The sequence below is a fragment of the Pteropus vampyrus genome, unplaced genomic scaffold, assembly GCF_000151845.1.
Source record: "Pteropus vampyrus isolate Shadow unplaced genomic scaffold, Pvam_2.0 Scaffold253, whole genome shotgun sequence".
Taxonomy (NCBI): domain Eukaryota; kingdom Metazoa; phylum Chordata; class Mammalia; order Chiroptera; family Pteropodidae; genus Pteropus; species Pteropus vampyrus.
This window is the reverse complement of record NW_011889034.1, coordinates 194,594-205,507: the sequence shown is the minus strand read 5'-3', so window position 1 is coordinate 205,507 and position 10,914 is coordinate 194,594. Positions and strand designations below refer to the sequence as shown.

Sequence of the window (10,914 nt, the reverse complement as noted above, 5' to 3'; positions counted from 1 at the left end):
CGCGCGGGTGACCAGCAGCTTGTTGAGGTAGGAGCCGTCCGGCCGGGACCACACGTCGCCCGTGGGCAGCACCACGAACTTCTGGCCGCCCACGTCGATGGTGGCATTGTAGCGGCCCTCGGTGCCATGCTCCACGCGCTTCAGCCACTGGACCACGGGCTTCACGTCACTGCGCACTCTGCACTGGAAGGAGGTCGTGCCCCCGAAGTCCACGGTGGTGTTCACGGGGTGCGTGCCCGTGAGCACGGGCTTGGAGCGCGTCCGCTCTGCGGGGACACAGCGTGTGGGCGCAGCCCCGGCCCGCGCCAGCCCCCGCCCCCGGCCCGGCACTCACGGATCACGTCCACCTTGTAGGTGGCGTTGATGGCGCCCGCGCGGTTCGACACGCGGCACGTGTACTTGCCGCTGTCCTCGGGCCGCAGGTTCTTCAGGCTCAGGGTCCACGTCTTCCTCCTGCGCTCGCCAGCCTCGGGGCGCACCAAGGCCTGGTCGTCCTTCATCCACGTGATGTCCGGCCGCGGGTGCCCGCTGGCCACGCACTTGAGGCGCACGGAGCTGCCCACGGGCCGTGCGATCACCCGGCGCCTCATCTTGGAGGGCTGCGTGAAGCGGGGCCGTGCTGCGGGCGGCAGCGAGGCGGTCAGCGGGGCTCTCGGAGGGCCGCCCCCCCCCCGCACCCACGGACGGTGACACGCGCACCCTGCTCACCCCACTGCTCGCCGGCTGGGTCCTCCTGGCCCCCCGAGGAGCCCTCACGCCCTGGGCCCTCCCTGGCCGGGCTGGTGTCCTCTGCAGAGGGGAAGGCACATGAGGGGGCCCCCGCAGCCCCCACCCAACCCCAGCTGGGAAAGCGCCAGCCGTGCAGGCAAGGCCAGGGGCGCACACCCACGTCTCAGTCCCAGAGACAGCTGGGCAGGGGACCCGGAGAGGCATGAGCGGGGCCAGAGCTGGCCCCCCACCCCGGCTCCGGGGGTCTGCAGGCTGGGGAGGCGGGGCGGGCACAGCCAGCAGCTGCAGTAACCCTAGCCCACATCAAGGGGCCGAGGGCTGGGTGAAGCGACATGGCTCGCATGCCGCCCCGTCACTGCCCCTTTGAAAGGACGTGGGGGTGCCGCGGCGTTCCCATTCCACACCCCGGAGGAGGGCCTGTGGGGGCGGGGCACGCTGAGGACGCCTGCCCCCACCCCACCCCCGGGACAGGACACCTGCATGGAGCCCAGGACCGAGGCCCAGTCCTCAGGCCGCCCCCGGTGAGCGGGAAGCAGGCGCCAGGCGCCCCCTCCGTGAGAAAGACCCACGCCTCACCCGTGGGGCAGGCCCGGTGCCAGCGCCTGGTACTAGTGAGTGGAGGGCGTGTCACTGGGGACACCACCCAGGCCCCAAGCCCGGGCCCCAGAGGCAGAAGAGAACACAAGGCCCTTTGCCTTTGCTCCCAGCGGTCCCTCTGAACTCAGAAACCTGAGCCTCAAAGTCACTGCCGACGCCGAGGCCACAGGCCTGCCCCGCTCACCCTCGCTGGGACCACTACCCTACGGCCCGGCACCCACCCCGGCTACCCCCCCCAGCTAGCCCTGGCTGTGGTCAGCAGAGCCTTTGGGCAGGAAGGGGCCCTGGAGTATAGGCCTGAGAGGAGGGGGCCAGGCTGGGGGTGGTGACAGAGGCCAGGCCCCTGTCCTGGGCTCAGAGGAGGTGACGGTGGCCAAGCGCAGACAGGGTGCTGTGGGCTGGGGGCCCTGGGGGGGTTGCGCCCGGCCGGCACTGACCCATCACGATGAGGGTGTAGTTGACGCTGAGGCTGCCGAAGCCGTTGGTGGCCTTGCACACGTAGGCGCCGGCGTCCTCCCTCTCCACCTCCTTCACCCGCAGCCCCTGAGGCAGCACACGGAAGCGGCTCCAGCCGCCGTGGATGGTGCGGCCGTCCTTGGTCCACATGGTCAGTGGCGGCGGGTCCCCCTCCACTGGGCACTGCAGCCGCACGGTGCGGCCCAGCCGGGCCACCTGCCGTGGGACCACCTTGTCCGCCATCCTCGGGGGGCCTGCGGGCGGGTCAGAGGGCTCCGTCAGGGAGATGGGGACCGGCAGGCGGTCAGCCGCCGAGGCGGCATGGGCACCAAAAGTCAGGGGGCCGCCCCCGCGGCCACCTGCCCAAGGCCCCTGCCCGGCAGCCGCGGCGGGGCCTGAGGCGCGGGCCCTGCTCCCAGACTGAGGTGGCCAGTGTTCACCGAGCCCACTGTGGGCCAGCCCCGCGTCCACTGAGTGCCCACCACACGCCACGGCCCAGAAACCAGAATGCCGGCTGCCCGGAGCAGCTCGCCCAGGAAGGGGCCTCCCAGGCCCCGCACAGGCCTGTGTGTCCGTGCGGCACGCACACGGGTACCGTGTCTGCGGCCCGTGCCTCTGCTGGCCTGTGTGCACGTGGGCTCCCGGGTAAGCACGGGTCTCTGTGTGTGTGGCTGCCTCTCCCTGCTGCCGGCCACACCCAACACGTGGCTTCACAGCGCTGGGGGAGCGGGCGTGACCACAAGGCCCTGGGGTCAGAGGGCGAGGCACTGGGGATGCTGGACCCAGGTGCGGGGTTCCCGTTCGGCCATGGTCCGTGCCCACTGCCCGCCCCCTCCCCAGCCTGTGTCCTCGGCTGAGGCCACGGAGCCCCTCAGCGGCCGGAAGGAACCCAGACCGAGTCTGTCGGCCTGGTGCCTCTGGACTCGAGGCAGGGACAGTGGAGTGTGCTGGGAAGGACACTGCAGGTGTCAGGAAGGACTGGGCCATCTCCCGGCCAGCACCGGCCAGCACTGGTGGCTGTGGCAGCCCCTGTACCACTGGACAAGCGTGGGGGTGCTGGGCTCTCAGGCACAGTCACCCCATCAACTGTACCCCCAGACCAGAAGAGGCAGCCATGGGCACCTGCCGCCCCTCCCGGGGGCCGGCTTCCGTGACCTCGCTCGCCAGCCACCAGGGAGGCGCGTCCACCCCACGCTGCAGCCACTCCAGGCGGGGAGGGCCGGCCTCCCGCACGCTGGCCTTGCAGCTGTCCCTGGGTGCTCTCGCACGGGCTGTGGGTGGCGTGTGTTTTTAATAACCAGCCAGTGTTTCCTCGATGTACGGCCGAGGCTGCAGCCGGGGCCCGAGAGCGTCCGGGCTCTGCCAGACCCACGGCGCTGGCTTCCCCTCGGCATCGCCCACCCCGGGCGCCCCCGGGCCCTCGCGGGGCGCCAAGCCCCTCGCCACTCATCCATGGTACTGGGGTCCAGGCGCCTCAGGACTCCCTGGTAGGGACAGGTCCCAGGTCCAGTCTCGGACTCCAGTGGTGTCACCCCAATCCTGCTGGGGGACTGGGGTGTGAGGGACAATGATACTGGGCACCTTCCCTCTAGGACCATGAACAAAAATGGGGGGCTGGAGGTCACGGGGGGCCCTCCCGGCCCACCCATTCTCACGCACTCTGCCAAGCCCACCCTGCCAAGATGCAAGCCCACTCCCCAGCCTTCCGGGACCCACGTCCTGCCTCTGCTCGGGTCCCCCACCCACCATGCCACTCCCAAAGTCCCCAGCCAGCCCCTCCTCACCAGCCTCCCACCCTCATCCCAAGAAGGGCTTTGAGACCACCTCTCCCCAGTCCCCAGATTGTCTCCAGGGCCCCCCAGACTCTCATCCACAGGGAGGGGCTGCAGGACCCACAGACAAGGGGCCTCCTGAGGCCCCCCCAGCCCAGCCAGGGTCCCAGCCTCACTCCCAGGCAGACCCTGTCTGCCACCTGTCACTGCCTGAAATCCCACCATTCACAGGGGCCTCCCAGGCTGCAGGACAAAGAGAACATCCCCCAAGCCCGCCAGCGCCCTGGGCCTCCCAGGCTGACACACACCTGGGCACACACGGACACATGCAGCTTCTCAGAAAGCACAGGGCGGGACAGCGCCTGGCCTGAGAGGCAGCGTCCTCCTGCTGAGGATCGTCAGCCCTAACGTCATCCAGGGGGCACAATCGGGGGTGAGTCCGACACCCCCCCAGGACCCGCCAGCCGCGCCGGAGTCTCCTCCGGCCCAACCCCAAGCCAGGCAGGAGAGCTGGAGCCACACGCGGGTGCAGGACTGGACCCCCCTCCGTCACTGCAGAGAGAAGGGACAGAGCCAAGTGCTGCCAGACGGCCGGAAGTGTGGCCCCGGGGCGGCCCCGTGAGCAGTGCTGGGGGACAGTCAGGCTGGAGCCAGCCTTATCCTAAAGCAAACAGCCCCTCCCCCACCCCTGCAGCCAGCCTAGGCCAGGCCAGGCCCCTGGGCGCCCCCACACCCGCCTCTGCAGACCCCGGCAACGGGAAGCCCGGACCCCACCCCCGGATTCCTGGGAATGCTGGCCGCCAGCTCAGCTGCCGACGCTCTGTACTTAGCATGGGAGACTCGAGCTCTCATTGCGCCACCTGGACAGGTGTCCAACCTGCCCACCAGGGAAACTGAGGCAAGGGCCGAGGCCGGCAGGCTCCGGGAGTCTGAAAGCTCCCAGCAGGGCCGTGGGGGCCCCGGCAGCGGCACCATGGCCCCCTCTGGGGGCCCCCCTCCAGGAAGGCTTGGACCCTGACATAGCCCGTGTCACAGCCCTGGGACGCCTCGGGCAGAGGCAGGACGCAGGCAGATGGGGGTAAGTGGTAAGCGGAAGCTGGGTCAGGGTCTCATCCCTCGATGGGGGTGGGGGGCAGGGAGGGAGTCACCACCCCTCTCCTGTCTCTTTCTCCCCCCTCTCCCCAGCTATGAAGGCCAGGTCAGGAACGGGGGTGCAGGAGGGGCTGGGGTGCGACCTGGAGGCCCTACACCCAGACCTTGGCCAAGCTGCTACGCTGAGCAGACCCTGTCACGCCATCCTCCAGACACTGTCCCCCTAGACCCATACGCCATCCCCCAGACACACCGGCTGTCCCTCAGCCTTTCACACACACACCCCCACCCCAGGACACCTCTGAGCACCTGAGACCCCCAGGCCCACCCCCTCGCCGCACCTGGCCAGGAACTCAGCTCCCCTGGGTTTAGTAAAACGAGATCCCTCTGTAAGTCCAGAGAGTGTCCCCCCGCCCCACCCCAATGGGCCGGGGGGAGGGTGCTGGGGTGGAGAGAGGGGTGACGCGTGGGAGACAGATGGGGACAGGCCGCCGGGGGGCCGCCCCACCCTTGGCACTGCGACTGGGGGCCTCCCCTCCTCCAGGGGCTCCCTGCCTCTTTCGGGGACGTCTGAGCAGCACACAAGTCCTCACTCTGCTCGCGGTCTGTCAGGGGCCCGGACACAGGGGCGTCAGCCTCCACCTCCTCTGCCCAAGGCAGTCTGTGGGCCCTGGCCTGCTGATCCCAAGCTCCCCTCAGGACGGCCGGCCCAGGCACCAGCCCCGCTCCAGGCCCCACGCGCAGGGACCAGCCAGGCCCAGCAGGGGCAGAGGCACTGCGGTCTCGGGCTCAGCCCAGAGCGGCCGCCCCAGCTGCTGACGCCCCAGCTGCTGACGCCCACCCCCAGCGGCCAGATACAGGCGGGAGCAAGTGGGCAGGAGGCGCACCTGGCCAGCTCCCCTGCAAAGCCCCAGAAATCTCCAGCCCGGAAGGAATCTTCTGGCCCAGGGTGGGTGGGTGTCAGGCTACTCATGCTGAGACGGTCTATGGGGTGAAGGGGCCCTCCAGGAGCCACTGATGCGGGGCACCCCTCCCAGAGTACTGAGTGACCTCGCGGTGGGGTGGTGGGGCTGGGCCAGTGGGCGGGGGGCCCATGTCCTCTCCACATGACAAGAACGTCCGGCACAGGAGCTGGGCCGGGGAGGCTCAGACACAGTGGCCCCCAGGGCCAGCACCCTTCCCAGGACGGCAAGGCCTTGGGGGAAGGACGGGGTGCCCCCAGGAGGGGCATAGGTGACAACCACAACAGGGTGAAGTGTCGTGAAAACACAAGCTCCTGGTCACCAGCCCCTGGGGGCTGGAACCGCAGGATCCCTGGGGGGCTGGTGGGACCCGCAGAACAGCTGTTTGCCCCAGAAAGCAGACCACTCTGGGCGTGGTAAAGGGAGAGCCTGAGCCACCACGCAAGCCAGCTGGCTGCAGTGTCCAGTCCCCTGCGGCCCAGCGGGCCCCCAGGCCTGCTTCATCTCCTGGAAGCCCCCGGGGTGGACCTTCAGCAGACCCCGGCCGCGGGGCCATCCTCCCTGCCATGCGGGCACAGAACGTCACCCCAACGGCACCACTGCCCTGGGCAGAATCTGTCAACAGCTGACAGGGACCAGGGCAGCACCCAGACCCACTGACACGGCGCCCACCCAGGGGGCTCCGCTGGATACCCAGAAGCCCCGCTCCACGTCCAGGTCTTGTGAGGTCCCCCAGACTCCGAGCTCATCCCTCCTCCACACTGCCCACTCCGGCCGCCTACCTCGCCTCACCTAGAACTCGGGTCCCCAGAGCTTGCTCTACCCCAGCAGTCACGGAGCTCGGAAGTCCCTTGTCCACTGAGGCCTCCCTCAAATGCCAGCGCCGGACCCAGGCCACCCAAGGGACTCCGCTCCCCATGAGCCCTGCTCCCGGTACCCACGTTGCCTTGGAAGTGTGACAAGGACATTCCCTGAGCATGGAACCCCCTGGGGAGGTTGGGCATTTAGGCAGAACTGATGCCGCATCTGCTATGAGGGCTCGCACATTACACACGGGGCACACGGGGCACTCCCAGGAGAGAGCCCCACACCCGCCCATACCATGGCCACAGCTCACAGCAGGCCTCTGAAGGGCAGGCTGGGGGCACACAGCCCTCAGGGGACGCACGTGTGGCCCAGTCCCCACCAGGGTCGAGCGGAGCACAGAAGGCGTGCAGAAGGCAGCCCTGAAGCCACCGATCAGTGGCCCTGGACAAGGAGACGCTCTGCAGGCCCAGCCCGGAGGGGCTCGGCACCGCGGGAGCCAGAGGGGGGTCACCGTGGAGGGTCAGGGCAGCCAAGCCCCGTCCTCCCGCCTGCCAGGCAGGCCCCGTCATTCACTCCTCAGCCCTCGGCCGCACAAGCTCGTGTAAATCTCCCACGAAATAAACTTACGGCAGGAAGAAAAGCAATTGCTTCCTGTCAGGATGAAGCCTGGGCTTCCGTAGCCCTCGGGCTGCCACCCTGCCGTGGGGACAGCTTCTGGGAGCCCCACTCCACGCTGGTTCTCCCTGGGGGGTGGGGTGGTCCCTGTCGGGGAGGGGGTGCAGGTCCCAGGACTCCTCCCCAGGGCCAGGGGCTGGGTGGGAAAGTCCCCCAGGACCCCCCCAAGACCCCTCCCCACACTCCCCAGCCAACCAGCCTCTTGGCCCAGCCCTGGCCTGACCCCACTCATGGCCCCCGTGCAGCTACATCAAGGCACCCGTGACCCCTGGACATCCACCCCAGCCAAGGTGAGCTGCCCCTCTGCCCACACAGACCCTCACCTGGAGGCCCTTCACCTCCTCGCCTGAGTAGCTCCCACCTCTCTCAGGCCCGCCCTGGCCTGGCCCCGTGATGCCCATGCCTTTCCCCCTGCCCCTGCCATCCTGGACCGTGGGCCCTGGGCTCAGCCCCACCCTGGAGCCCAGGCAAGGGCCCAGAGAGCACCCGGGGCTTAGCCAGGAGCACCCCGGGCTTAGCCAGGAGCACCCCATGACCAGCACTAGGAAGAGCAGAAGACGGGCTAGGTGGCCAGCGGCACGGGGGAGGGTGCCTGTGGGTCTCGGGGACAGTGGCCCCGGCACCCCTTCCCCTCCCACACTGAGACCTGCCCACAGAGACCACCACGGGGACACACCAGGCTGCAGTCCCCAGGAGACACACAGAATGGGCCCAGGGAGGCGAAGGTGGATGGCTTCAATGTGTGAGTAGCCCGCAGCAGGCCCAGCCAGCCTCCCCCACACGGCGGGCGGCAGAGTGGAGCTCGGCAAGCCGAGGCCAGGGCGCTGCTGGGAGAGCCCCGTTTCCCTGGCTGGGGCCCAGCGATTCCCGCACAGTGGAGGGGCTGCCTGGCCTCCAGGCCCAGCCAAAGGGGACTTTGTTCACAGCCCCCTCCTCCCCCCGAGGGCAGTGATTTATTCTCCCTTCCAGGAGCAGCCGGTGGTGGCTGGCCCACAACCCCACCTCGCAGTGCCCGGCCTGGCTCCCGCACATCCACCTCAGCCCCGCAGCGCTCTGGCCAGCCGCTGCCCGGCGGAGGTGGGGGCAGACGGCGGCCCCCTGCAGCCTGGCTGGAGGCCAGGTCAGCCAGCGCACACGCACACTGCTACCATCATCGATGGCCACACACCTTCCCACTGCCTCGCGCATCGGCAGACCCTCCCCGGCACAGCCCTGACGGCCGGTCGGCCCCGAGACTGTCCTCCCCACGAGACTAGGCGCCCACATGCTGGCCTGGGAGCAAGGTTCAGCCCACCCAGGGCACGCCGGCTGGTCCAGAGGACAGGGGAGTGACCTCAGGGGCTGGCTGCTCAGAGCCCACTCCACTGAGCCATCCCTGGAAAAGTTTGAACGTGGCACTTCTCAGAAAACCCTGAGACAACTTCGTATGAGTTATTTGTGAAAAGCATTTCGTTCCGAACCTCTTGAGCTCCCACTGTGAGAAATAAAATAGAAAGGGAAAAAGCCAAATCCGATCTTTTCTCAAATTTGAGAAAAACAGTTCAAGACAAACCCACCAAGATTGTGAAACTTTGGGAAAGGGGAACTTTAAAAACATGATCCGAGTCTAGGGGTGTGCCGGTTCCAGAAACTGTGACACCGCGGGACACGGCTTGCAGAAGGCCCCAACCCCCGCCCTGGTCTGCCAGCCTAAAGGAGGGCCACGCAGGGCCTGCTCCCTGGGGAGAGGGGGTAGGGGGCCCCAAGAAGCCAGCACAATCCAGGAAGAGCACCCCCACCCCCCAAAACCACAGAGGCCCTGCCCTTGGACAGCAGCACTCAGCTCCCCCACTGCTGCCAGGCCCACGCTGCAGAGCCAAGGCCCACGGGGCTGGACACCAGGCACAGCCCAAGGCCACAGCCAAGGGGCACAGAGCAGGGTGTGGGGCCTCTGGGGCCCCTCAGTGCCAACTGAGGCCCTGCTGTCCACTGCCATCCGCTGCCCGCTGCCATCCGCTGCCCGTTGCCATCTCCCACTCCACCTCAGGCTCCAGCCAATGACCAGGCAAGGACAGCAGCCTCCAGAGCCTCCCTGGCCAAATGGCTAGGGGACAGGCAGGTGTGGAGACAGGGCAGTCCAAATAAAAGAGGAATCAGGGTCTGGGTCGTCGGCCACAGGGGGACTTTGCTGGGCATGACCCAAGTGGCCGCATTGCCCAGGCCGTTGTCCAGCTCTGCCATGGCTAGGCAGCCCCCACCCTCAAGATGGCCGGCCAGTGCCGGGCCAGTCATTGCCCAGCAGGGCACATGGGAAGGGGGGGTACCTGGGCCGCCGCCCGCCACCCAACACTCGAATGTGGCCATATAAGGCTGGGTTGGGCTTGGTGCGCCCGCTGGGCGGCAGGGGAGGGTTGCGAAGCCTCAGAGGACTGGTGGACAGGGCAAGGACGATCCTGAGTGGTCAGCACACCGAAAGGGCTGGCCTGGGCACAGGTCCCGCCTAGCTGAGGGGAGGCCAGCAACAGACCATGGTGGGCAAGAGCCTGCAGGCGCCATCACCCACCAGCTGAAGATGCCCTCACCTGCTAGGGCTGGGGACTGGGGTTAGGGTCCCTCAGGAGGCATCCCAGGCCCACCCACACGACGTCAGATGTGTGAGCACCGGCCTGGCCTTGCTGTGGCACAGGCCAAGACACAGGGTGTGGCCTGCAGTAAGTGGTCCTTGGGGTCCGCCTTGAAACGGGCCCCGTGCCACCCAGTGCAGTGTCCTATGAGCCAGGGACGCCGTCCCCTGCTGCTGCTCTCTACCTCCCGGGGGACGGGCAGGCCTGGGGCACAGGGTTGGGTCATGAGTCCCAGATACCAAGAATATCCCCATGGTCCCCACACTCCACCCTGGCCACTATGGAGGCCTCTGCAGGTTCCCAGCAGCCTAATTGGGTCCAGTGTGCCCAAGCAGCCTACCCCAAGAATCAAGGTGACCAGCTGCCCTCAACTGCAGTTACTTGTGTGGATATGCATGTGGCAGTGTCCAGAGCCCACCCTGCTAGCAAGCCCACAGGTGCAGTAGGGGTGCCCTGAGGGTGAGGAGGGACCCTATGGGTGACCCAAGTGTAAGGAGGGCCCTGCAGGTGAGCTTGGGGTGCCCCAAGGTTGAGAGGGCACCCTGTGGGTGAACTTGGGGTGCTGCATGGGTGAGGGGGGTCCCATGGGTGAACTGGACTACCCTGTGGGCTACCTGGGGCGCCCCGCCGGTGAGGGGCCTTGAGCTCAGGGCCAGCAGGGGCGGGGCGCAGGCACGCGCCAGGCGGGCACTGGGGCAGGGTTGAGGGCCGGAGGGAAAGGGGCGGCGCTGGCGGAGGCCAGGGCGCCGGGCTGGGCGCCAGGACTCACCTCGGGCGGCGGCGGCCGGCGGGAGGGCCCCCAGCAGTAGCGGCGGCAGCAGCAGCAGCAGAAACGCGGGACTCGGCGTCATCTCGGCCGGTGCGGCCCTGAGGGGCGGTGCAGGCGGGGGTGGGGGGAGTCAGTGGCGCGCCCGGTGGGGGTCGCCACCCTCTGGTCTAAGGCCCCCGGCCGCAGGAGTCGGGGTGCGGGCCCGCGCTCCGGGCGCAGGAAGCGGCGGCGGGGAGACCGTGGGTATCAAAGCAGACAAAGGGTTTACACTAATTACCGCCTCCCGCCGCCCCCTCTCCAAGCACCGTCTGGATTCCTGGCGCTTGTAACTCGGGCCTGCCCGCGGGACACACAACACCGGCGGCCCCGCAGATAATCGCCTGCGCCATTAGCGGACAAATTTGCGCTAGGGGGGGCCACGTGGGGTGCCGGGCAGGGGCGGGGCGCGCAGG

General features: G+C 68.4%; 1 protein-coding gene across 4 annotated transcripts in view; it reads right to left on the bottom strand.

Annotated features, from left to right (window-relative positions):
• The window catches only part of FGFRL1 (fibroblast growth factor receptor like 1), a 13,338-nt gene extending 2,778 nt beyond the window's left edge, over positions 1-10,560 (bottom strand). Inside the window, exons 1-5 of one of the 4 annotated variants that reach the window (XM_023520228.1) lie at positions 10,463-10,560; positions 1,764-2,036; positions 709-789; positions 335-619; positions 13-266 (exon numbers count right to left, since the gene is read on the bottom strand). In XM_023520228.1, the coding sequence (XP_023375996.1) occupies positions 13-266; positions 335-619; positions 709-789; positions 1,764-2,036; positions 10,463-10,544 (975 nt within the window). In that variant the 5' untranslated portion in view covers positions 10,545-10,560. The remainder of the gene's footprint in view (positions 1-12; positions 267-334; positions 620-708; positions 790-1,763; positions 2,037-10,462) is intronic. The other 3 variants (XM_011374680.2, XM_011374679.2, XM_023520229.1) reach the window with 3 other exon arrangements.
• Between the last annotated feature and the right edge of the window lie 354 nt (positions 10,561-10,914).